This window comes from Leptinotarsa decemlineata, unplaced genomic scaffold, assembly GCF_025532065.1.
Source record: "Leptinotarsa decemlineata unplaced genomic scaffold, Ldec_3_MD MMD2_tig00026330_RagTag_RagTag, whole genome shotgun sequence".
In the NCBI taxonomy this organism is placed as follows: Eukaryota; Metazoa; Arthropoda; class Insecta; order Coleoptera; family Chrysomelidae; genus Leptinotarsa; species Leptinotarsa decemlineata.
The window spans coordinates 9,178,148-9,205,932 of record NW_027412690.1 but is presented as its reverse complement, the minus strand read 5'-3'; the positions used below and the strand labels follow the sequence as shown (position 1 = coordinate 9,205,932).

The 27,785-nt window shown below is 37.6% G+C and overlaps 2 protein-coding genes across 8 annotated transcripts in view; both read right to left on the bottom strand.

Annotated features, from left to right (window-relative positions):
• LOC111503217 (cubilin) overlaps positions 1 to 27,785 on the bottom strand; it is a 278,475-nt gene that overhangs the window by 130,029 nt on the left and 120,661 nt on the right. The gene's annotated exons all lie outside the window — the stretch shown is intronic.
• LOC111511094 (uncharacterized) lies at positions 13,940 to 14,708 on the bottom strand. The gene has a single exon (XM_023167095.2). It carries the CDS (start codon positions 14,463 to 14,465, stop codon positions 14,364 to 14,366), a length of 102 nt encoding a protein of 33 aa, XP_023022863.1. The 5' UTR covers positions 14,466 to 14,708; the 3' UTR covers positions 13,940 to 14,363.

Sequence of the window (27,785 nt, the reverse complement as noted above, 5' to 3'; positions counted from 1 at the left end):
GAGAAATCTTTTCTTCTTAGTCAGAAACTATAAAGATTTTAAAATACCCAAAACCTGTATACTCTTATATAATTCCATTGTTCGAAGCCACCTCATTTTCAAATCCAGACAGGGAACAATGTCATTATCGTCATCACAAATTCGATCAAAGCAACCCAAACAAGTCTCTCAGTTGATGGTATCAAAATAAAGAACATTCTCAAAGAAGTCAATTTTTGCCTCCACCGGCAGTTTCCATTGAAAACAACCGCCAATCGATTACGTCTATTTTTAGATCGTAATTGCAGTCTAACAATGCAAATGGAAGCTCTCACAGATTTAGCATATAATTTACATGCCGGGTGTGAACCCCAAAGCGCCAGTAGATATTTATCGCGCGTTATTGAAAAATCGAATACCCTGATCACGTGCATGTGTTCACTGAAAAATATTGAAGTTCGTAGTTGTTATGAAGACTGTTCTACCAAAATTTAAAACAAATCACTCATTGCCAGAAATCCAAATGAGTTTGAATACTGTATCGAAAAAAAATTCGAAACATTGTTCTCTCCTTATGTACCCACACCGTATGTTCTGGTAAATTCCTGCTGAAAACAACTACTTCCCTGGCTAATACCAGTCTGGACATTGAATTATATTCGACGAACATTTGTGCAAGATACGTCACAGAGGTTAGCCTTGCAGATGTTTCTTGTTCATCCAGTAGCAGAACCACGCTGAAATCAATCGAGTGGATCACGTAAAAAACGGTTTCGAAGAACTACCTCCCATCTATGTAGGAAAGATCCGACCCAAACAACAGTGTGCCTGGGACTCGATTAATTTCAACACGGCTCCGCTACATACTGTGTCATCCCCAAAGTATGCACCATATAGGAAACTTGTTTATTAAGGGTTTTTAGACAAAATGTTACTCCTGATGAAAGTTTATGCATACCCTAAAACCAAACATGCACCAACGAAATACAGTAAAACACACGTGATATACGAGGAGCCTTCAAATATTTCATTTTGAGACGAGAGTAAAGTATCCTTATTTTGAAAAATCTCGGTAAATGTTATTTAAAAAAGTTGTTCAGCATTGAAAAATACATCTAGATTTGAAGTCATGGCTGTATAAGGGAAGTTTTATTTTTTTACAATTTTTTTTTTCAATGGAGACTACAAAAAAAAATTGCTAAAACGATAAATAGACAGCATCCTGTATAAAACGGTTTATTTTGAAAGCCTGTAATATTACGAATTACACATCTATGGTGTTAACCACGGTCAATTTTTTTGAAGAGTAAAATAATTTTCAAAGTTTTTTTTGTTAACACCGAGAATTACTCGAAATTATACTGTATTATAACAAGAACTTGATATTCAATAATATCAAATCATAAAACATCAAAATGGAGTAGGTATTTCGGAACAAACTCATTGATTTTCTGGAGATTTTCTTTTCCAAAATAATTCTCCAAAATAATGTCCAAAAAATCAATGAGTTTGTTTCAAAATTCCTATTTTATTTCGATGTTTCGTGATTTGATATTATTGAATAATCAGTTCTTGTTACAATACAGTATAATTTTGATAAAAATTTTGGTTAAAAAAATAAAACTTCACTCAGATGGCCATTACTTCAAATTTAGATGTATTTTTCAAATCTGAACAACTTTTTTGAAAAACATTTTCCGAGATTTTTCAAAATAAGAGTACTTTGCTCTTGTCTCAAAATCAAATATTTGAAGGCTCCTCGTATATCACGTGTGTTTTACTGTATTTCGTTGGTGTATGTTCAGTTTTAGGGAAAGCACAAACTTTTATCAGGAGTAACATTTTGTCGAAAAATTCTTAATAAATAAGTTTCCCATATGGTGCATACTTTGGAGATGACACTGTTTATGTTAAACCTTCATCTGACAGAAATATTGTTAACTAGTACCAGCTCCATCTGGTTTTTTATCGAATTATCAAAACATGGGATGTTTCTTCATCACTTGGGGCTTTGTTGAGGAAATAGAGCTGTTACCAGTTACTTTCCTTTCTTTTAGACATGCAGTGGAGCCGCTTTGTAATCAAGCGAGTCTCAATCACATTCACATTCGCTCCTATCAACAAACTGAGAGACTATAGTACAGGGTCCATTCAAAAAATGGAGCGAATTTTAATTTTTCTCGCGAAATATTTATTCATCAACTTCTATTTTTCCCCTTCCAATCGAAGTTTAGCCAGCAAACCCCCCATTTTCACTTTGTCAACATTTTCATCAGTTCTTTATATGCCCTGAAAGAACCAATACGACTAAAAATTAAAATGAGTAGCCAAAAATAATCATATTAAGCAAAAATGCCCTAAAATAAAATTACACCAAAAGAATAGAAGCAAAAAATTTAAAATTGAACAATTAACCAAAAAAAGGGAAATGAAAATTGAAAGATTTCAAACCAAGTTACTTCACGATGATTCGATTTTTAGTGTTCACAATCATCTTCACAATCTTCATTCTTTTTATTTATTTATTCATTTACAGTCGCTTCGACCTCTAGGGTCATTAGCGACTTGTCGATATATTACATGGAAAAAAAATTAGAGAGTATGTAACAAATTGGTATTTTTAAGGAAAGCTAATAGATTATTGATAACACATCCATCTCCTAATATGTCCTTTATTGATGGTGGGAAACCATAAGTTTGTCTTTCATTGTGATACAGCACGCACTCGGTGAGAATATGTTTGACACTTTGAGGACTATCACACACTTCACATACTGGGGGATTTTCTTCAGATAGTAGGTATCCATGGGTGAGACGAGTGTGGCCTAGACGAAGACGAGATAAAATGACCTGAGCTTTCCTTTCATTGGGGTTGTTTTTCCAAGGGGTACTGACTGTTTTATCTCACGAAGTTTTGCTGACGAACTATTCCATTGTGATTGCCAAGATGATCGTTTGCTTGTATAGAGATTTCAGATCCGTATGAACAGCAAGTAACACTGTATCTGGGTTAGTAACTGCTTCTTTCGCTAGTTTGTCAGCTCTTTCATTTCCAACTATGCCAATATGTGAAGGGACCCACATAAACCGGATGCAAATATGTTTTTGATGTAGTAGGTGGAGAAAACACAATACTCACCTGTGAGTATTGTGTTTTCTTTCGATAATTCAAATGAACAGCTGAAATCAGAGCTGGTGAAAGCTGCCCCTACTCCATCTTCCATTTTAGATGCATCAGTGTATATTGGAAAGAAGTCTTCGTATTGCTCCAGAAGATGGTTGAATGCTACATTGAACATCCTGTAATTTGTATTCTTTTTCTCAAATTGTAGCAGTCCATATTCAATGAGTATTGGTGTATTGGGAGTTGAGACTTGGTTGTTTTGATTGTAGACTCGAACGATACTGGTTATATCTTTGGTAAAAAGGAGGGTCTGCTCTGATTTTTTTTGCAAAAATGTTTTTGAATCTCTGTGCTATTACATTGTGGTGTACCGGATTATCTGGATTGGATATGATGGATGCTGCGTAGGTGAGTGTCATGAGCTTCCTTCTGTTGGCTAATGATGGTTCACTTACTTCACAGTATAAGCTTTCCGTTGGACTTGTGCAAAAAGCTCCGAGGATAATTCTGATGGCGTTGTTGTGGATGGTATCCAGTATCGGGGGATTATTGGACTTATTCCTCCGAGTGCTTTCACATATCCCCTCTATTCTCTCTCTGCTTCACCGGATTAGCGGAAGATGACCGGAAGATGATACAAACCAATTGGCTTCGTTAGGAAGCTGGCTTTATTTGGTCGAGTTTGAATAGATGTGAGCCTCAATGAACCCTTGCGGGTTGCGGTGGAGAGTCGCCGCCATGTCGCCGCCAAAACCTTTCATCGAATACTACTGCAAGTGGGAGATATTTGCAAAACCAATATCTATTTTTTTTTTTTTTTTTTTTTTCTGATTGATTCGGCCGTTACTTGATGAAGATCCATAGTAATTTCACAAACTACACTCAAACGATTTGATCTCCACTAACTTTATTGAAAATAATCATAACATGTTTCGCTAAAACATTAGCTAATGTTTTAGCGAAACATGTTATGATTATTTTCAATAAAGTTAGTGGAGATCAAATCGTTTAAGTGTAGTTTGTGAAATCAATATCTATTTCTCATTCTTCCTAATGGCCACTGTAAAAATTCAAATAGATATCACTCACCCAGTTTTCCCAAGTTTGCATCATATATCGAAATCTCAAATATTGATAGAATCAACATTCGATTCGTAAACATTACGTAATTGAGTCTGGACGGCTCCGTGCTTCTAGCATGAGAAGTATTTACCGAAGAATCATCAGAAAACATTTCAGTCATATGCGAAGGCGGATTTTTAATTTACTTCATTCAACATTGGAAAGATATAGTTGAGTGGGATGTAATATGAGAACGCATTCTTGATTTTATTATTCGAGAAAAGAAGTGGTATGCTGAACGATAACGAAATATTACATTGATATAAAGAATAATGATGAAAACTCCTTCAAAAAATTAAATGATACAGTGTGACCCATTCAAGATGGAAGCACCCTTATAGAACTTACATTTTTCAACCGATTGGAATGTAGATATTCAAAAAGTCTATTAGGACACCAAATATCATGAATAAATGTCAATTTCCAGGGCCAACTAATCTTATTTTTCAAGGTCAAAATTCTAAAAAAATTACTAGCGATTTTTTTAGAAAAACTCTGACTACACCACTGGATTTGTGACATTTTCAAATGGGTAACATGTAAATTACGTTGAAATGCGTCAATCAATAAAAAAGTTATAAAGGAATGAAATTTGAAAAATATGCCGTTTAATCAACCCACCAATTCATGTTCAGGAATTTTATGAAAATTCTGAATACACCACTGGATTCAGGATGTCTTGAAATATCACTGGTCACAGTTTCATCGAAATCTGTTCAGTAATAAAAAAGTTATAAGGGAATGAAATTTGAAAAATATGTTGTTCAATGGAATTTTAGCAACGTTGTTACTACACCACTGGATTAGGGGCAATATTCGACAAAATATTATTTGTTTGAAGGTGATTGACAATGTTTCGTGATGAATTTCACTAGTTCGGACTTCCATTGTCTACTATATAAAATGATTTGAAATCCCTGAAACAAGTAAAAAAGAATAATTAAAAAGGGATAGTTGAAAATAACAATTATATTAAGCAATAATAAACCTGAAATGAAATGATAGTGAAATAACCTACAAGTAAAAATATAATAATTGAATAATTAAAAATTAAAAGAATGCAAAAAGAAAATAATAAAAAATAAAAAAGTGTCGAGATTCCAAGTCACGTTAGTTCACGACGTTTCGATTGTTGGTATCTACAATCGTCTTCGGGTGATGACTGGACTGATTCCTCCGAGAGATGACTATTTTATAGGTCGTTGAAATACTTTCACTTTCTCTACTTTCCATTTTCCGCTTCACTGATTCCGTGAGAGATGACCGTTTTGGCGGGAGTTGGTCATTTTTCGTTTGATGATGGGTTTCCATATGTTTCGTATATCTACGCTGGCCTGGCTGAATACGTTGTTGGACAACATGTATGCGGCTTCCTTAAATTTTCTCCTGAACCAATGTTCCTCTCTGTGCAAGATCTCAGCTTGGGACCACTCGATGTTGTGTTGATGGGTCCAAACATGGTCTGCTATTCCTGATTTGCTGGTTTCTCCTCGCTGTGTGTGCTTCTTGTGCTCGGCAATGCGAACATTCAATGGCCTTTTAGTTTCACCAATATAGGATTTTCCGCACTCACAGGGTATCCGGTAAATGCAATTCTTGGAATCGCAGTCCGCGTTTGGGGGCCTGGTTTTCGTGAGGCTGCTACGGATAGTGTTACCGGATCTGAAACAGGTTCTAATGTTGTACTTGGAACCAATTCTTCTTATCCTCTCCGATAATCCTCTGATGTAGGGAAGTGCAAGCACTGGTTGTGACGGCTTCTCTTCCTTGCGAGACTCCTGCTGTCTTTTAGTCAAAGTCTTTTCTACCATCGCTTTGGAGTATCCATTCCGCTGAAGATCATTTTTGATGATGTCCAGTTCCTTCTCGAGACCTTCCTTTGTATTACAGAGCCCAAAAGCACGGTCTAATAGAGTCTTGATGATTCCTCTTTTTGTCGATTGATGGTGGTTGGATTCGTGGTTCAGATACTGTCCCGTATGAGTGGGTTTTCGGTATACAGATGTTTTCCACTTAGTGTCAGTCTTCTTCACCAAAACGTCTAAGAATGGCAATTCATTGTGGATTTCCTTCTCCATTGTGAAAGTGATGTAGATACCAACAATCGAAACGTCGTGAACTAACGTGACTTGGAATCTCGACACTTTTTTATTTTTTATTATTTTCTTTTTGCATTCCTTTAATTTTTAATTATTCAATTATTATATTTTTACTTGTAGGTTATTTCACTATCATTTCATTTCAGGTTTATTGTTGCTTAATATAATTGTTATTTTCAACTATTCTTTTTTAATTATTCTTTTTTACTTGTTTCAGGGATTTCAAATCATTTTATATAGTAGACAATGGAAGTCCGAACTAGTGAAATTCAAAATATTATTCATTCAAATAAAATTCATGAAACGTTTATGGGAGAATCAATTTCCTTTCATGTCGAACCATATCGAACCATATCAATCAATCAGTTCATCACAACAAACTTTAGTGTCAATAATTTCAAATCAATAAATTCAAATTGATCCATCAGAACAGAAAGAAGGTAGCCCTTGTAAACGTAGAACTGATGCACCTCACTATCAAACTTGGAAATTCAATGCACTGATTTGATTGGGACAAAATTAACCGTCTCACGATGGACACGATAGAAACCACAAGATAAGCCGTTACCAAAAGACCTATCGTGAATGGGATAAATTCACCAACTTATGATCTGGCTGAATACTTGACAACTCTACTGCAGCCATTCATAGAGAATGCAGTAATTTATTGAGGACTCGCGACACTTCATCGAAAAGGGATATGAAGTTAGGTCCTGGAGAAATAATAGTAAGCTCCTTCTCCACCGAGCTGCAGGCCTTGAAACTGGTCGAAAACTCCATCTCAGAGCTTAATAATGGGAAGACAGTCCATCTTGTCCTCCTGGACATTTCGAAAGCCTTCGACCGAGTATGGCACGAAGGCTTATTACATAAAATGCTCGATTTCGACCTGCCTCGGGGCCTGATCCGGTGGATTAGGTCCTTTCTGAAGGGCAGAACATTTCAGGTCCGAATTGAAGGAACCCTGTCCCCTGTCAGGAAAATCCAAGCAGGAATGCCTCAAGGAGCTGTGCTGTCTCCTCTACTGTACAGCCTTTACGTGAGCGACCTTCCGAGGTTCGATCACGTGAAGGTTTCCCTATACGCCGATGATGATGATGATACAGCTCTCCTCACTTCTTCCATGGGTCGAGGGTTGGCGGTCGTCTACATGCAACGCGCATTGGACGACCTCGAACGCTGGTACCTGGAGTGGAAGATTCGGGTGAACCCAGGAAAAACTCAGGCGATAGATTTGCGAGTCAAATACCGCCGATTCACCTGGGTAAATCACATCGACTATATTAAGAACATAGTACAAATGAGGATAGCCAAACTCTATCCCCTGATCAATCGAAACTCTAAGCTCAGTCTTAGAAACAAGATTTTATTATACAACATGATGTTCAATCCTGTCATTATATGTATAATTCAGGCGCTTGGGGACAAACCGCTCCGTCAAACCTCTCCACTTTGGAAAGGTTGCAAAATAAACTTCTCAGGATGCTGGTGAATGCTCCATGGTTCGTGCGGAATTAAGCCATCCGCAAAGATTTGAAGCTGTTAACTATACGGCAGTCCATTCAGCTGTAAATTACACTATAGATGACCCCACTCGATTCAGAAGGCCCCGTCGCTCGGTTGAGTCTGTTAAAATGAACAGTTTGTTCATCAAATACCCCAGTCATGAAGGGGTACACAAGGCCAGAGCGGCATAGATGTCATTGACCTTTATGCCGCCACCAAAATAGCCTACGTCATGAACCACTCGTCCTCCTGACGAAAGACAGTTAAAAGGGTAAGGGATAAGTTTCTATCCTGATGAAAATGAAGATGACTATCAAGTGAGCTTATACACGATGGTTTAGATCATCAAGGACACGATACGGCTAATTAGCGAAGTATTCCCAGCACATATAACTGCCCTCTTCGTTCATTGTTCATCATCAACTTGTTTCCAGTGGGATGATGTTTTTACGAACAAATGGATGGTGCTGCAATGGGCAGTCCATCAAGTCTGGTGGTGGCGAACTTTTCCATGGAGAATTTTGAAAAACGGGCTTTAGAGCAAGTGGCCGTAAAACCATTTTGTTGGCTGCGTTATGTTGATGAAGCCTTGGTGGAATAGCAAGATAAGAGATTTTCTATCATATCTAAACTCTCCACCCAAAAATCCAATTCACAACGGAACGAGAAACCCAAGGGACTCTAGTCTTCTTGGATGTTCTTGAGGACAGACGTGAAGATGGGACATTGGGCCACAGGGTATACAGGAAACCAACACACACAGCTAGGTACCTGAACAAAAACTCCAACCACCAGCCACAACAAAAGAAAGGGGTGTTTGAGAACCTACGTATTGTGAACTTGTGAGGAACTCAATCACTTGGAAAATGCCTTCAAAGGTAATAGCTACAGTGAAGGAGAATTCTAGGGGTACTACGCTCCAGGAAAAAGAACGCCAAAGTAACCTCAGTTTGGCTGGTCGATGGAGAAGCTTTCCTTTTCAATGTTGAAAATGTTACGGATCAGATTGGGATAATCTTGAAGAAACACGACGTGAAACCAATATTTAGGCCAATAAAATTCATCAGACAAAGTCTGAGGTCAGCTTAGGTCCCCTGAGAACCTTTAACAATACTAGGGGCATACTAGATAGATAGCTGCAGGTCGGTCTACATGGCTTCGACAAATCAACCGTAGTTAACCACGCGCTCACCTAAAAAGGCTCTAACATTATCTTATTCGAAGATACAGTAATATTCGATAAAACTCTTTACTAGTAATGCACTGTTTGGAACCTTCGATGTTGTAAATGAACATTACTGAAGTTTTTACCCAACACCAAACCGTTATTTTAACCCCTCGACACGTTTTTCGATCACCAAGGGATCATCTTCAAGAGGAAGATCACACTTCCTCTTGAAGTTGACGAAACGGGTATATGTATTTTTCTTTGTCTCTCTCTCTTTGAGTTCACTAGACCAATGCATTTATGTAGGCTCATTTGGTAGAGATTATGGTGGCTTGGGTTCTCTTGATTGGATTATCTGACTTTGTTTGGGTACCTGAAAATTAACGATATCTTTAAACATGCCTCTCTATATAATCTTGGATCAACCTTCAAGAGGCAGTTTGATCTTCCTCTTGAAGATGATCATTTGGTGATTGAAACACGTGTCGAGGTGTCAAAATAACGGTTTGGTGTTGGGAAAAAACTCCAGTAATATTCAAAATTACCATACAAGATTATATAGGGAGGTATATTTGAAGATCGTTAATTTCAAGGTACCCAAACAAGGTCAGATAATCCGATTAGGAGAAACCAAGCCACCATAATGTCTATCAAATGCGCCTACATGAAAGCATAGGCCACATAAACTCAAAGAGAAAGAGAGAGAGACAAAAAAAAGGCATTCTGCATTCCTAACTATGAATACCCGTTTCGTCAACTCAGACTCCACTAACACAAGTATGTGAGCAAAAACTATTGGAGCCAACGGAAACTATATTTGAAGAAATGAGGTGGGATGTTTACTTTGAGCATGGATAATACAAAGAGTACTGTAAACCTTTTCTATGCTGACAAAATGAGTAACTTGAACCTGTATAATCAAATATCAAGTAATCAGTTCACCCTCATCATACCAAATTTCTAAAATCATAATATATTTTGTCATTGTCTTTTCTAAAAATGCGATATTTAAAATATATGCATCCTTCATACGGAAGCAAAATATATTCCACTCGTTACTGAATATTTCCATTCTGCAATATGCAATTCATCATTTATATATGACAGTTAAAATGATTTTCGGTTCATATGAAACATAGAGCTATAATTATTTGAATGAGACAATTAACACGGTAGATTGTTTGAATTATTATACATGTTCTGGGGAAATGTAATGAATTAAATAGACGTGAAAAATATGAAATATGAAAGTTTGGAAATGCTTTTCGAACTTTTGCAGATTTACTTGGAAAATGGGGGTATATTAAGTGTTGTACTATCTAATAACTAGTTTATATTCAGAAGAAAAAAAATTGATGGATATAAAGGTGATCATGCGAGATATATAAATTGAATCATTCTTGTGGAGAAAGTAGAAAATTGTATCAGAAAATACATTTCCACATGATGAATCATTTCCTACCTATTTCACCCAATCTACCCATTAGAATAATCATTCAGAAATATAGAAAATTTCATAAACACCGTGAAAATTTCATAGAACCTTTCATCATTTATTATGCTTTGCACTGATCATTCTTCAAAAACTCTCAAAGTCTGTCTGACAGACAAATCCTAAATTTATGAACTCAGTTCATAAAAACACTCTTCATATAAGAACATGAATATTTCAAAACATTCATTCCCACCGGCGTACCTACTCAGTAGGTTCTGGTGAAAATCTGCCGGAAAACAACTATCTTTCCGGCTTGGGATTCGATGAAGTCGAGGAAGGCTGTTTTTGCCTAATCCTGTTTGACGAAGGTTGTACTGGTGGGGAAGTTATCGAAGTGTTCAAAAAGAGGGTAGTCAATTGGCGAGAGGTCTGGAAAGTATGGTGGGTGAGGCAGAACCCTCAGTCTGTTCAATTTTCGGACGGTGATTCATGAAACGTGCGGACAGCAGTTGTCGTGAAGCAAGATCGGACCTCTTTTGTTGACAAGTTCCAGCTGCTGCTGAAGCAATTTCCGGTACATTTCGTCCCTTTCAGAATAGAATAGAATAGAATAGGATAGGATAGGATGGGATGGGATGGGATGGGATGGGATGGGATGGGATGGGATGGGATGGGATGGGATGGGATGGGATGGGATGGGATGGGATGGGATGGGATGGGATGGGATGGGATGGGATGGGATGGGATGGGATGGGATGGGATGGGATGGGATGGGATGGGATGGGATGGGATGGGATGGGATGGGATGGGATGGGATGGGATGGGATGGGATGGGATGGGATGGGATGGGATGGGATGGGATGGGATGGGATGGGATGGGATGGGATGGGATGGGATGGGATGGGATGGGATGGGATGGGATGGGATGGGATGGGATGGGATGGGATGGGATGGGATGGGATGGGATGGGATGGGATGGGATGGGATGGGATGGGATGGGATGGGATGGGATGGGATGGGATGGGATGGGATGGGATGGGATGGGATGGGATGGGATGGGATGGGATGGGATGGGATGGGATGGGATGGGATAGGATAGAATAGAATAGAATAGAATAGAATAGAATAGAATAGAATAGAATAGAATAGAATAGAATAGAATAGAATAGAATAGAATAGAATAGAATGGAATGAAATAGAATAGAATGAAATAGAATAGAATAGAATATGTTCTGCGACAACTAGATATAAAAAAAATTACCATTGCAGAAAAAACTAACAGTGTCGTCCATTCCAAAACATTTACTACTAATTAAATAGATTTCACAAATCTTGGAGATCTGCGACAGAGAATTCTTCGGAAATGCCGATTTCCGACTCTGGACATCTTCAATAATCTAAGGAACGCTTTCGGGAGTAGACTGTATTATCGTATGGCACTAGATGAAGGTCATTTTGAACATTTTATCCGTTGATTGTGTTGCCATTGATATTACTTATGTTGATTTCACCAATGAAATGGGCAAACATTCAATTTCTCAATAACAAATGAACCAATTTCGAAAAAAATTACAAAAGTAATAAAAGGATGGAAGACCTTTCAAACGCTGTGTCAATCGACCCCCCACACCATTAACAAAATAGGGGGATAGTTGCTGACCGCAGAGGGGTGAAGGTTTGAGTATGATTTCCATACCAGAATTAGTCCCCCCTATAAATAAGTATTGACGGGGACGATTACACGTCCGTTTCTGACTAACAGGGGGGTCAAGTTTTCGTTGGAACTTCCTGTGATAATAATAGTCATTCATTTCCTTAAGACAGTTACAAACCATATGGAAAAAGTCACTTGTTTATATTTAAAATACAATAATACTAATACTAAAAAATTGATTTCACCGCAAATTGCCACGACAAATATTCATTCAGTTTATAATAACACTCTTCTGTCAAAAATGATTTCGAATTATATTTGAATTATTGTTTTGTCATGCAGTTTCTCACATTTGAAGGAAGAGCATTGTATATTCTAGGAGCCATACGACTGGGAGATTGGTGGGTTATTTTGAATTTTCCGAATGGAATTGAAAACTCATTCTTTTGTCTTGTATTGAAACTATGATTTTGTTTGTTCCTCACAAAAATTTCATCATTATTGTCGAATACTAGCATACTCAACTCTGATATGACTAGACATGGTAATGTTAATATTTTCAGTCTCTTGAATATCTTTGCATAAATCAGTCTGTGAAAGCCCCGTCATTGATCGTAAAATTCGTTTTTGTGACACGAAGATATCTTTTGCTAGGGTAGATAAACCCCAAAATACCACACCGTATCGTAGCCTACTTTCAACTTGTGCATAGTAGAGCTATATCAATTGATCAATATTGAGTACATGCAGCAAATTTCTTCCAATTGAGATTTTTATCTATTCGTAATCCTAAGAAAATTGTTTGATCCGAACTAGTTGAGGTCGATGGACTCGATTCGTTTGATCGGAATGACAACTAATTACATTATTTTTGGATATGGTGAAACCTCAGTGCTTGCGATTTCGAAGTATTTAAAAACAAGTGATTTGCTGAAAACCATCCATTCAAAGAAGTCAACACTTCATTGCGTTTATCACGCAAGGAAGGGTCCATTTTTTCAGATATGATTAACGACATATCATCAGCGTACTTTGTGAAGGATGCTGGTACAGAAAGTTTATCCGAATCATTAATTCAGAACAGGAACAGAATTGGCCCCAATATGGACCCCTGAGGGAAACCAATGTCTGTTTCAGTTTGATGTGAGAAATGAGTGTTGATGGCTACATATTATGTACGTTTGAGTTTAAATGATTTTTTCTAATCTAGAGGACAGCCTCTAATACCATACTCATACAGCTTTTCCAGTAGTATGTCGTGATTGATACAGTCAAATGCCCTGCTGAGGTCACAAAAGATTTCAACAGGGCATTGTTGTGCCTCAATATATTCTATTATTTTTTGATAATAAGAAAACACCGCAGTCTTCGTAGATTTTTTGTTCAAATATCCATGTTGGTTCCTCGACATTATATTATATTCATGACAAAATGACATTAATCTATCTAAAAAACAATACTCGAATACTTTGGAAGCTACAATATGGAGCTACTAAAACACATAACATTGAAACGGACAAAACTTTTGAAACAACCTAATACTTGATCCAACCCTCCAAAATATGGTTTCGATTACTTTTTTCGAGTCTTTTTCCAGTATAAGACTCACCTTTGGATCCAACATACTCATCATCAGAAGTTGGTTAATTTTTCAGCTCTCAAAATTAGTGAGTAATATTTTTTCCCTCCACGGTTTTTAAACCTCAATTTCGAACGATAAAATTGCAGATATTATATTCTCAACTACCATTTTAGGTGTGTAGAATGATTCAGATGTGAACTATAATTGATAGTTACTGAACATAGTCGACAAGATACATTTAACTAAAGTTTTTCAAAAATTCCAACAAGCTACTACAAAATAAGTTTATTTCATATCAGAGTACTTCATAAATATCTGTATAAATATAAAATGTACAAACATTCAAGAGCACCACCTACGTCACACGCCGATGCTAGATAACGGACCATCCTCTAACGATATCTATTTTACAAGTCTATGAACACCATCAACAACATTTAAAAAACTAACATCTTGGTTAAGCCACTAACTGGTTATAAAAACACGTAGAACAACAACGACAGCTATGACGAATCAGTCACATGTTTTCAGTCTATCTCCAAAACTGAGCAAAGATTATGGTCGTGGTAGGCACTGTCAGGTTTCAGCAGAAGCGCACGCTGGATCCATGCCGGTGAATGACTGGGTGGCGAGCATTTTCAATTTCTCGAGGTTTCTCTGTCGGTCTCGCCCTCGGGAGGATTATTCGGCAGTTTCACACTCGATGAGTGTCTATAGTCTGCCCGACGGCGATGATAATGATGATGAAAACGGCTAGGAGTACGAGTATGCAGCAGATAGCGATTGCGACCACCATAGCAGGGCACTGAAATGTACTGATGAAAGGGCAGGCGTACAGGCCGTGGTGGGTTTTTCTTTTGAGGCTTGCGCCCGTCGCAGGGGTTGCGACGTTGCCGAACTTTCGATTTCCCTCGCGCCACGTCCGATGCCCGTTGATTTAATCAAAGTTCAGATTCCGATGATATATCGTTGTTTTTCGAGGGGAATGAAGAGATATGGACTCTCCGTGATATACTCCGAAAGAAATGGAAATTTCATCCACTGTACGAGGGATGTGATTCAGTGCCGTGGGGGAGAGTGGGGTCAATTGTAACAATTTTGACAACGTACGATTTTGCTCGCAAATTAAATATTATATTTTGATCAAACGATCAAACTGATAGAATAAGTATTCTATATTAAGGTTGAAATATATATTCAACTGAAATCAAACACTTTTTGAATTTAACACGTCTATTATGTATTTGTGTCAAATGTTACAATTGTACCCAAAAGGGGGTCAGTTGTAACGGCTTAGGGACAATTGTAACGCAATAGAAAATGTCAATGAAAAACACAAAAAAAAACATATATTCAGGTAAAACAATGGGTTGAATGTATGTAAAAAAGTAACTAAACTTGGTGATATTTAGATAACAATACAACTAAACTAACAACTAATCTTTACAATTTGAACAATAAAAATACAAATCATCTACATTCATCTGCACACTCTTCATGACACCATGACTTACAGGCGTCTCTTCATGACACCATGACTTACAGGCGTAAGTCATGGTGTCATGACTGTATGTCATGACAATAACTCCGTTATTGTCATGACTGTATGGTTTCAGACAGTAGAGACAAAACGCGTCGTCTTCATCCTCGGATGAAGTTTCTATTTGCTTTTTGTTTGCTTTGTCTTTGTTTTCTTTTCCGGATAAGTTTCTCTTTACTTTACGTGCGTTAGATTCATTTCTTTTAGTCACTTATTCTTCTAGAGCTTGTTTTTCTGGCGTTTCTGTTAAAATAGCTGATTTGCGTTTTTTTCCACCTTTAATGATGTTTTTGGTAAAATTAGCTTTAGGATATGGTCGAATTTCCAACAATATATCCTTGGATGTATTAAGCACCTAAATTTCTTTTGAAATAGAAGCTAGGGGTTCATCATCTACTTCTAACATATCAAGAACCAGACTATCCCTCAAAGTGGACGCTTCCACGTGTGCGTCAAGGTTCGGTTTATCAAGGATCTGATTATCACCTGCTTGGGAAATGGCCAATTCTATATTACACAGTTCAGATTTTGAAATGTTTTTTGTGAGAACCATATCAGCTGTTGAAACTGAAGCTACTGCTTCCATTTCTTGGGTTGAAACGTTACTATTTAGAGGCCGATCAGTTACTGAACAAGGAGCAAATTCGGATTCGTCAAAAACATTTCTGTTGAATGGATATATACCACATACTCTAAATCCGCTTTGAATATCGTTAGGTGTTGTGGCTAATGGCAGTGATTTTGTTACAATTCCTGGCAGATCGTATATGGTCATCGTTTGTCCAGGACGATTTTTCAACCAAGCATCCATTGCAGTATTTAGGTAACTCTTAAATGGCCCATAAACGCTCCTATCTAATGGCTGAAGTTTATGGGAAGTATGCGGGGGGAAAGATAATAACACTATCCTGTTTTCCCTGCAATAGTCGATCGTCGGTAGGTAAATATGAGAGTCGTGGTTATCTAAAACTAGTAAAACTTTATTATCTTCAGGAGGTTTGGAAAACGTAGAAAAATGTTTAATGAAGTATAAAAATGTTTCATTATCCATCCAACCACTACCATTCGCTGCTGCAATAGAACCTGGTGGGGCGCTATTAAAAAAAAAGATTTATACTTCTTTCTTGGGAAAATGAAAAGTGGTGGAATTGAATTTTCCAGTGCATTGACGGCTATACAAACAGTAATTAACGTTTCTCTCTCTCCTGATGTTATAGAACCAACATGTTTGCAGCCTTTCATAGCAACTACCTTTTTTGGCCTTTGCACAGTTGTTACCCCAGTTTCATCAACATTATGTATGTTTTGAGATTCGAACTGGTGTTTGTCCATAACATTTGACAAATTATCAAAAAATTTGTCCACATTTCCTTCGTTAAAATTAATTGACCTGGCATGGCTTGTTGCTTCAGGCGCTCTTATTGATAATGTGAGATTTTTTTTCATAAAATTGGTAAATCAGTCTTTGAAACCTATTTTGGTTTCATGCCATTCAGAAGGAATATTGCGGCAGTTTTTCTTTACAACAAATTGGTATAGAAGTGATCGAATATCTCTAAGAGTTAAACCAAAATATAAATCCGCACTTCTGCGTATATATTTGCAAAATACAGCTTCATCTTCTTCATTTAACACCTTATTATGTGGATGATACCATAGCTGCTTTCATTTGGTCATCTGTTGGACCCCTAGAGGTTTGTTTTTTTCTATATCGAGGCATATTTATTGTTTCTGAAATGAAAATTAAAGTTTGAGATATATATATATATATATATATATATATATATATATATATATATATATATATATATATATATATATATATATAATGTACCGTCTGTGTGGGGTCAATTGTAACCCATTACAACTGTCCCCGTTTGCCTTGTTACAATTGTCCCCAAACACAATTATTGTAAAAATCTCAAAATAGCATAATTTTCTTCAAACATAACCTCAATTTGTTTCAACAAACCTGTGCTCTATACTCACGTCCCGCAACTCCTTGAAAATCTTTTACGAAGTCTTTTGTGAAGTCACAAATTTACTTTCAATATCCAATTTTTGTCGAAATAAAATAACTTATGAGTGACTGATGCAACAACAATGTGAACTCGGTAGCAGGTAGAAGCATACTGACGGATCGGTCAGTGGCGTTGGGGGATGTTTGAATCTATTTAGGCATTCATTTTGAGCTGTTACAATTGACCCGCGTTACAACTGACCCCACTCTCCCCTAATAATATACTCCGAAACAGATTGTTCGATGGTTATTTATTTTCAGTTCAGGACTGTTAGATGCTGGGCAGAGCCATTTGCTGATAAAATTGCAGTCGACGATTTTTTCATTATCGCGATCGAAGACCTCCAGTCAGTTGGTTCGGTGATGAATTGCGCTATAACAGGGAAATCCTCTCGAACATCAGGGTTGTCCAAAACGCTAGGAAATATTTGGTAACCGAAAAAATCTTCAAAACATTACGCGAAGATTACAAAAAGTCTATATAACTGGCAAAACGAGAATCGTATGAAAGTTTTTTGGCATGTTCTCCAAATATCAGTAGAGATACTTGGAGGATCATCAATTATGAATGTAATAGGAGACCGTCAAGGGAGGTTGATACACCGCATTCGGACAACGACTTCAATGGTTATTTTGTTGACATTGTAGATTATCTCATTTCATCTCTTCCTGAAGTAAATTATGAAGCGACAGACTTCTTGAAAAATCTTAAAACACCAGTTAACTCCCTCGTATTGTTCCCCACGACCCCGAGGGAAGCAATGGAAAGTATCCAGTCTCTCAAGAACTCCAATTGTTCGGGCTTTTTTGAGCTTAACAGTGGGATCACCAAAAGTATTGCCAATATGATTACGTACCCATCATCCCTATTAATAAATGAATGTTTTTCTCATGGGGTTTTTCCTGCAACATTAAAAAAATCTGTAGTCGTAGCTCTTTTTAAAACAGGAGACCCTCATATTATTGACAACTTTCGACCTATTTCAATAATACCTATACTTGGAAAAGTTATCGAGGTAATTGTCAAAAGCAGATTAATAGTATAGGTACTTAGAAGCTAATTCTCTTTTCTGCCCTGGACAATTTGCGTATAGAAAGGTTAAGTCCCCAATCGATGCTCTTTTGAATATAATATCCAGTATAGTGATAGGTTTTGAGGAGGGCAGACTTTCATTCATAACGTGCGTTCTATCGAAGGCATTTGACTGTGTTTCGCATAATATTCTGCTTAAGAAACTTTCCTATTCTGGTATCCGTGGACTGTCCCTTAAATTCTTTGAATCCTATTTGCACGATAGATCACAGTGCGTATCATTACATGAGATTGAATCGAATGTGAAATCTGTCACAAACATGGTGTGCCCCAGGGTTCTGTACTGGGACCAATCTTGTTTATACCATATATAAATGACCTATACTACCATATACTTCCTAAAAAATGTTTTCTTTTTGCGGATGATACCACTTTGGTGGACTGTCACGGTAGTGTTAATGATTTGAGTGTTTCTGCCAACGCCACCATGAAGTCTGCAAGTAACTGGTTTGTTTCAAATAGACTTCTCCTTAATGAGGCTAAAAATCAAAATCTTATGATTTCCACAAATACGTATTTAACTTCGGGTAAAAGTGTTAAGCTACTGGGGATTCATATAGACGACAGATTGAACTGGTCATGTCATGTTGACAAACTGGTCAAGAAATTATAAAGTGTAATATTTATGATTCGTAGACTGAAGGATTTCGCCGGTATCAGAGCGGTCAAATCTTCGTACTCCGGACTCTTCCATAGTCACATGGTATATGGCATAGTGTGGTGGGGGGATTCTTGTCATTCCAAAAAAAAAATTATATTGCAAAAAAGAGTTATACGTTTAATATCTAATGCCAACTTCAAAGATCATTGTCGCCCAGTTTTTATTCATCTCAAAATTATGCCGCTTCCTACAGCTTTTGTATATGAAACATTGATTGAAATTCATAAAAATAAATCAAAATACATTTTACAATCACAACAACATGAATATCCTACAAGATTAGGAAATCTGATAAGAACTGAGAGATTCAGACTGAGCACCTCACAAAATAATTCATTGAATTTGAAATTCTATAATACATTACCATGTCACATAAAACAACTCAGTTTTTACTGTTTCAAGCAAAAACTGAAATCATTTTTTTTGAATCACTATTTTTATTCTACAGATGAATACATGTTAAACAACATAGATAATTCATGTGACTTTGAGTGAATAACAATTGTTCTCATTTTTCACATCAGTTGATTGATTGTTTTTATTATTACGTACACTGTTCTGTTATACAAGTATTGTGATAGTTTTATTTGTATATATGACGTCATATGCATTAATTTCATTATTCCAAATTTTAATTTTTTGAGTTGATCCGTTCAAAAAATAAAAGAGGGGCATTGAAGAAATGCACTGTATTTATTAATATTGTCTTCATTACATAATTTGTATGAATGAAATATTTTTTATCTATTTGTGTATTGACGAACCTTACATATTTTTTATGACAGAAAAGGTATAAACGAATCGAATTGAATCGAATATTGTCTCAGGTAGATAGATAGATAGATAGATAGAGCCCCAAAGGAAATATCAATAGTAGACAAATCTGGTGAACAAGAAGACAAATCCTGTGAACGAGCAGGACATTCCAACGGACCACGCCTACCAATCCACATGCCTTTAATATCTGTCTCAACCAATCTCTTACCAGCTATAAAATGTGGGGGCACACCATTTTGCTGGAAAACAACCGGATTTTAGAATTCATCTTTATTTTTGATCACAATTTCTTGAATTCTTGATTGAATAGGGTTTTGAAGAATTTCCACCCAGATTTTCCCTAGATATATGTCCCTATGATATGTTTTTTTAATATTGGAGTTTTGAAGATTTTCCACCCAGAATGTCCCTAGATATATGTCCCTATTATATGTTTTTCCAATATTGGAGTTTGAGTTTGATCTTCTAGAAAAATATATGGGTAAGTGATGTGGCACTATTGGCTTTCTTATTAACAAGTAATAAAAATGATTTCTTTTTACAAAAATTATGCCCGACTATGATATCTTGCCACGTTTGAATGTTGAGAGGGGGGATTTACGTCCCCCCTGTATATTTTTTGTCACTACTAATTATTGTATTGTACTATAAAAAAAAATCGATCACGTTGTCTATCGTCAACTATGAATTTCCATGTATTTTACTTAGAAAGGGGGTTACACGTGTATCTGAAGATATAATAAAATAAATAAATATATCAGTTTAGAGATGGCCTTCGAAATCGATACCGAATCGTCGGAGAATCGTATAAAACATCTGACCCATATTTTTTGTTGGTTATCGAGAAGTCTTTCTCTCATATTCTCATCAAAATGTAAAATCTGTTTGTCATTCCGCTCCAGTTCCATCGGAGTTGGGGTATTTTCCAAACTGACTTTCGGCGCCGACGAAGGTATACAAAAGGGCCGGTCCCTAAAACTATTTGGAGTACATCGGCGTGTCGCTCGAAGTTGTAACTTCGGCTAAGCCGTATTTGCGAAGTGCCAAGGGCCTAGACAATCAATATTTCCACCCTGCACCGTTGCCACATTTTTCAATACCATGTCCTTTCGACCACAAAATTATTAATTTAGGATGATATAGACTGAGAGGGGTTTTATTGAGTTTATGTGTTGAACTTTTGTTTCAAAAGTTAGTCATTACTAATGAGAAGCTTGCTTTCTTTCTTTCGTTCAACTACTTTGACAAATGCATCAAAAAAATATGTAAACACTGAAATCATAAGCCTGACGATAATCTAATCAACGGAGACTCAATCTTTGAAAATGTTTCAACTCAACAATTCCCTTCCATAGCCATTTAAGAAAGTCATTTTGTTATAGCTAACTTTTCCTCTCGGATAAGTATTTGAGTGAATGGAGATTGAAAATTTTGCATTTTTACTAAGTTCATGAGCTTTGGTTTCAATATGATGTCGCTTCTTGCCTCTGTTGATATACTTATGCCAGTCTTTTTTTAACTCTCTGAGGTTGGCTCGATATATACCCCGGTCCTCTTCGAGTCTTGTACATTTTGCCTCGTTAAAGGTCGTTCTCGCTGTCTTCATGAGATGTTCCAATTCAGGGCACCACCATGTGTTTGAACCATCTTCATCGGACAGGATTCCTTATGCAATGGCAATGTCTATTTTGTTGTGGATAGATACCGTGTACCTTTCCAGTTCTTCTGGAACAGTTCCTCAAAGAGTTCAAAATAGTCTGAAGATGAAAGCAAAGAGAAGCCTGGAAAGCCTATTGTGAAGCAGTCGAAGACTTCCCACTAGCTTCTAGGCTACAGAAGGCACTCTCAAATGACCACCATAAGAGTATCGGCATCCTGACGATGGAAAATGGCGGCAAAGCCGCCAACCTCCAGGAAAGTGCTGAGATTCTTATGGAAACTCACTTCCCAGGTTCTGTCTTTCCTGGAACGACGAACTGGACGGATGTACCAACAACACGCTCACAATACGACTGGCAATCTGCTAGTACAGTATTTGATGGAGACAAAATAAGATGGGCTATATCGGGCTTTTCCTCCTTCAAGTCACCAGGATCTAACGGTATAAGACCAGCCCTACTTCAGTGGGGACTGGACACTCTTATGCCGCACTTGGTTGGAATATTCAGAGCCTCTCTAGTTCTGAGGTATATAAGTAAGTGGAGAGAAGTAAGAGTAGTATTTATACCCAAATCAGATAGGATGGACTACACCCTACCAAAAGCATTCCGACCAATTAGTCCCACATCGTTTTTTTTAAAAACCATGGAGAGGCTATGTGAGCGGTATATAAGAGATGAAGTACTTGTTCACAACCCACTTCATCCAAATCAGCATGCATATACCCCGAGAAGGTCTACTGATTCGGCCCTTCACCATGTGGTTGGCAGAATCAAGAAATCATTGGACAACAAAGAATCCACCCTGGGTATATTCATAGATATCGAGGGAGCGTTTGATAAAACAACCTTTCCAACAATTATTCAGCAAATACACTCCAGAAATGTACCCCTGGTAGTAGGAGAATGGATACTTCAGATGCTCTCTAGTAGAGCAATAAGTATTAATGTAGAAAACATCACAGTGGAATGACTGGTCATGAGGGGATGTCCACAGGGAGGGGTCTTATCGCCCCTTCTCTGGTACATAGTTCTGGATACCCTAATTAATCACCTTAATAAAAATGGATTCTACACAATTGCATACGCAGATGACATAGTTATCTTGCAGACCGGCAAAACACACTGTGCGATAGAGCGCAGGACGGGCTAAAATTAATAGAAACATGGTGAAAAGAAGTTTAACGGGCTTAAAACCTCCCGAAATCTTCAAAACCAAACTAAATTTCTCTGAAGTGGTTAAATACCTTGGTACTATCCTCGACAAAAAGCTAACATGGAACTCTCATCTACAGAGTAGAGCAAAAAGAGCATACGTGGCTTATGAGCAATGTCGGAGGACAGTGGGACACGCATGGGGTATTTCACCCCGTGTGGTCACCTGGATCTACACTTCAATAATAAGACCTATGTTAACGTATGGAGCCATTGCATGAAGACCGAAAGTTCTACAAGCAACGGCCATCCAAAAATTATATCAAATACAGCGACTGGCTTGTTTAAACATCACAGGATCCATGAGAACAACACCAACCGCGGCAATGGAATCAATCACGAGTCTGACCCCTTTGGATCTTTACGTTGAGGAGGTCGCGTTAATGGCCATGGTACGATTGCGCACGGCTGGTGTAAACCTTGAAGTAGGAATGGGTCAATTGAAGCTGGGCCTATGGCGGGAAGCGCTTACTGCACAACCTCTGCTGCAGGCAACAAGTGATGCAATTGAACCCAGGTTTGTGTTTAATAAACCCTACAAAATACAAATTGAGCAGAACACAGTGTCAGATGCTACAAATGCAATACGGATTTATACAGACGGCTCAAAAACCAAAGAAGGATCAGGATGTGGAGTGTACTCCAGGTCACTGAGCCTAACGATTAAGTGGGGAATGGAAAGAAATACCAGCGTGGTCCAAACAGAACTGGCTGGTATCTCAATCTCCTCAAAAGAAATAACCAAGAAAGGAATTTCTGGGAAAAACCTGCACTGATAGCAGACAAGCACTACTAGCCTTGAACAGACAGCGTGTTACCTCATGGCTAGTACTAGAGTGCCACCAAAATTTAGCCAAAGCCTCGATAGGTAATAACATTATCCTGAGGTAGGTTAAAGGGCATGACAGGAGTAAAGGTAATCGCATTGCCGACTCTTTAGCCAAGGAGAGGCTGGACTAAGAATTTTAGGACCCAGTGGTACCCACGGCCTGATGGCTTCGACAATTGCGGAACTAGTCAAATGTTACACCCATGCTCAATCTTTAAAGAGATGGGATGGAATCAAAGAATGTAATCTTGCCAGGATCACCTTGGGCGACCCTGGTAAGCTAGCGCCGAAGAAATATCTGGCGATGACCAGGGAAAAATCTACGCCTTACAGTAGGATTTCTGACTGGTCACTGTCAACTAAGGAAACACCTCCATAATATGGGGCTAGTGGACACACCTCTATGCAGGATGTGTGAACAGGATGATGAGACTGTCAGGCACGACCTGTGCGAGTGCTCGGAGTTATCGTCAATAAGAGAGTGTGTGTTCGGCGAGTCTTGGCCTACACCTGCCGATATAAAGGAGATGTCTCCTAGCGACCGGTCTACCTTCCTGGAAAGGACAGGATGGACGGTGACCTGTGAGAACGATGACCTGGGAGGACAACTCTTCGGGAGAATGTACAATGGGTCACATGTGGCCTAAGTGCGTGGGCTTACACTCACCCTCCCTACTACACAGATACAGAGATACTTATGCCAGTGGCATATGCAACAGCCACGGCCTGACATCATTATTTCTGGTATGAGTTCTGAACAGTTCGGTATATCCCCAGAAAACCACACTTTAATCCAAATCAATTAGTAATGGTAATGAAAGTAGATGTAAAAAATGCTTTCAACACCGCACCATGGGAAGGGATCCCGAAGGACCCCTTCCCATACCTGTACAATATGGTTGCCAGCTACTCTGAAGAGAAGATGCTAATAGTAGCATACAAGGGAGAAATGAACATAACCTGTGGTGTTCCACAAGGCTCCGTAATTGGTCCCACATTGTGGAATATATACTATGATGAGGTACTAAATCTGACGGTTCCTAGGCCTGATTGGCAACGCAGATGACCTAGCCGTTGTGTTGGTGGGAAAAAATGAGGAAACTCTGATAAGAACTTCCAAAAGAACTGTGAAGGATATAGCCAAGTAGATGACAGCGAAGCAAGTCAAGCTTGCCCCTCAGGAGATATAGGTAGTACTGGGGGCAGCAAGCAAGAACCTGAAAAGTATCACAATCGAATTGGAGGAAACGAACATTTGTATCCAAGAATCCAATAAATACCTTGATGTCCACATGAACCAACATGAAAATGGGAGCTCATGTTACAAAAATAACAAAAAAGGCGGGGAAAGCCATAAGCAACATAAGCAGGGGCCCCCAACGTTGGGGGCCCTCAAGAAAGTAACAGAAGACTTGACTGCTCAGTCGCCCAGTCGATCATATCAGCACAGTCAGCACAACAATCTGGATAAGAGCCATGGGAAAAAAGGTATATAGAAATATATCACTGAGTTTCCAAAGAAAAGCTGCCATAAAAATAGCATGTGCATATAGAACAGTATCAACCAAAGCTCTGCTAATGATTGCAAGAACCCCCCCACCTAATAGATCTTCTGCTGGAAGAGAGGATAATGGTACAAAACAACGTACCAAAAGGGTTAACAAGGTCACAAATTATTGAGAAATAATAATAATGATAATCTTTATTGGTTTCAAAGACCTGAAAGGTATTAAACAAGTCAAAAGAAATTTGAACATAGATTAGGCAAACAATACATGTACTTTAAAATGCTATAAGGAACAAAGAGAGTTCACTACGAAGATAAGAACTCGTCCATAGTATAATACGAGTTATCCAGTGAGTATGTTTTCAGCGTTTTTCTGAATCTGAAGTGAGATACCTCCTGATCGATTTTTGTCAATAGGTGGTTGTAAACCCTGATTCCATTGGAAATAGGGCCATACAGGCATATATTTAACTGATTTTGGGGTGTGTAAAGATGATGACTGTACTAGGAATAGTTTTTGTGCTGAAGACGACATGCCCCATAATTTCATATGATAGTCGGGATTGTATTTCCGCAAAATAATAATTTCTAAGAACATTAAATTAATTACCCTCTAAATACATCTGATCTGGTAAAGCTTACTATTCAATTTTTTTATTGTTTCACTCATGTGAGATTCTCAATCAGGTGTATCACTCATAGTTACACCTAGAAATTTAATGGTGTGGCACTTCTCTAGAGTCGTTTCCCCTAAATTAATCTTTATATTTTCAGCCGTTCTCTGTTTTGTGCGGTAAATAATAAACTGCGTCTTGCTAGCATTGATATAAAAACTATAAATGGGGAACCATAGAATGATTTTTTCCATGAGATCATTGCAAGCTTGTTGATTGAGATCGTGAGATTTTTGTGATACTAATATGGAGAGATCATCAGCGTATAAAGTTAATTTAAAATGTGAGAGGTATTTTACAATGTCTACTATGTAGATTGAAAATAGAGCTGGAGCAAGAACACTTCCCTGAGGAACTCCAACTTCCACAGGTGCAAGATGAGAGTGGCAACAATCTTGGGAGATAGACGATGGAAAGGCCAACTGGACGAGAAGACTGATAAGAGACATAGAACCATGGATGAACAGAAACTGAGCAGGGGTTTTTCAGGTGTATCTGTTTAGGTTGAAATTGAGTGACACAGAAGAGTACAAATATTGAGCGATGATAGACACGGTAGAATACACAATCTTTGAATGCATACTTTGGGAAGAACAGAGACGATAGGAGAATTATCACCGGAAAGCATGATAGGGAAGATGCTCGAAAATAAAGAAATCCTGGCCGAAATTACAACCAAGCTCTTAGTACTTGATTAATCATCAAATGAAATCATATCCATTGCATGGTTATAATATGCCCGAGGAAGCATATTAGATCACGAACAGTTCCATCTAAAGTCATATAAGTGAACGATTATGGTTTTCGGTTTCGAATAAACCGATACAAATTTCGAGTGCACTCAGAACGAAATAATTACTTAGGAAATTTACTTCAACTCCAGTCCAATTAAAGTTAGTTCATTAACTTTGAGTAATTTTAGTGTATTGAATTAATAATTGATATATAATGGAATTACCCACCAAAAAGGAAATTTTCCATGTTCAAACTATAATTAACTTGAAAAATGATCAGACGTCACAGGTATATGAGATATAAAGAACACTGGGAAATTGAAGTATTAACGACACGAAACAAACGAATGGCTTTCAACCCTCGAAACTTCAAGATGAGTATCTGTTTAATTTTTTAGCTCTTTTTGATAGACAAAATTGTGAAAGTTAGTGCTGAATAGAGCATTTTTCTATGTGAAGAACACTTTGAATCGACACAGTAACTCATCAGGTTGAACTATTTGCCTATTCTACACATGTATATATACATGTATACATATTATACTTTTTATGTTACTTTCCTCTCCCAGAATCCTGAGACACATCTTTGCATTAGATATATTTCCTACTTCCTCAATCAAAATATTAACATTTCCTCCAACTGAAATGTGTTTTCTGTTCCAAATAAACTTTTACTCCTATAAGCAGAGGGAAATTCAAAGGCTCTCAGTTTTCCAATATTTATGAAACTCCTTTTCAAAAGTGAAATCCTGCAAGCGCCAGGTCGTCAATACTTCAGCCACAGAAGCAAAGAAACTTTGCGACGGTAATGACTTTCCCGAGTATATAAATTTCCAATATTCCGTAGAGATTCAATGGAGAAGTAAGGGCGCTATTTATAATTAATTGATTTTGTTTCTTAAAACCTAGAAGAGTTATTCGTTTTCTACTCACCAGAAGAGCGTACAACCCAAGCTCCTAAAAATAAAAATATAAAGTAAATAGCATACCCCATTGAATAGGGTAGTGTGATATAACCTTGCAAATCACTTCTGTTTCAGATAAAACTCATCTGCGTTAAATCTAAAACCAAGTGCGAGTTCGCATTGTCAACATAAATCTACTCTCCGGATAGGTACATCTGAATAAATCTAATAGATACACACAAGGAGTTCCATAATATGCGAATATTAAAGAAGGTTACTCATTTTGGGATTTTATTGAAAAACAAACTCCATACGAATATACAGGGTGTTTCTTAAACACATGCTAATATTCAAAGAGGTAATTCTTAGACCCATTTTGAGAAAAAAACTTCCTATAGACGTATATCCTAAACGCCTTAACTTTTGAGATACAGGGTGGCAAAGTTTTCAAAAATAATCAGTTTTTCAATAATAACTGAGATAATTTTGTAGACATCTTTGGC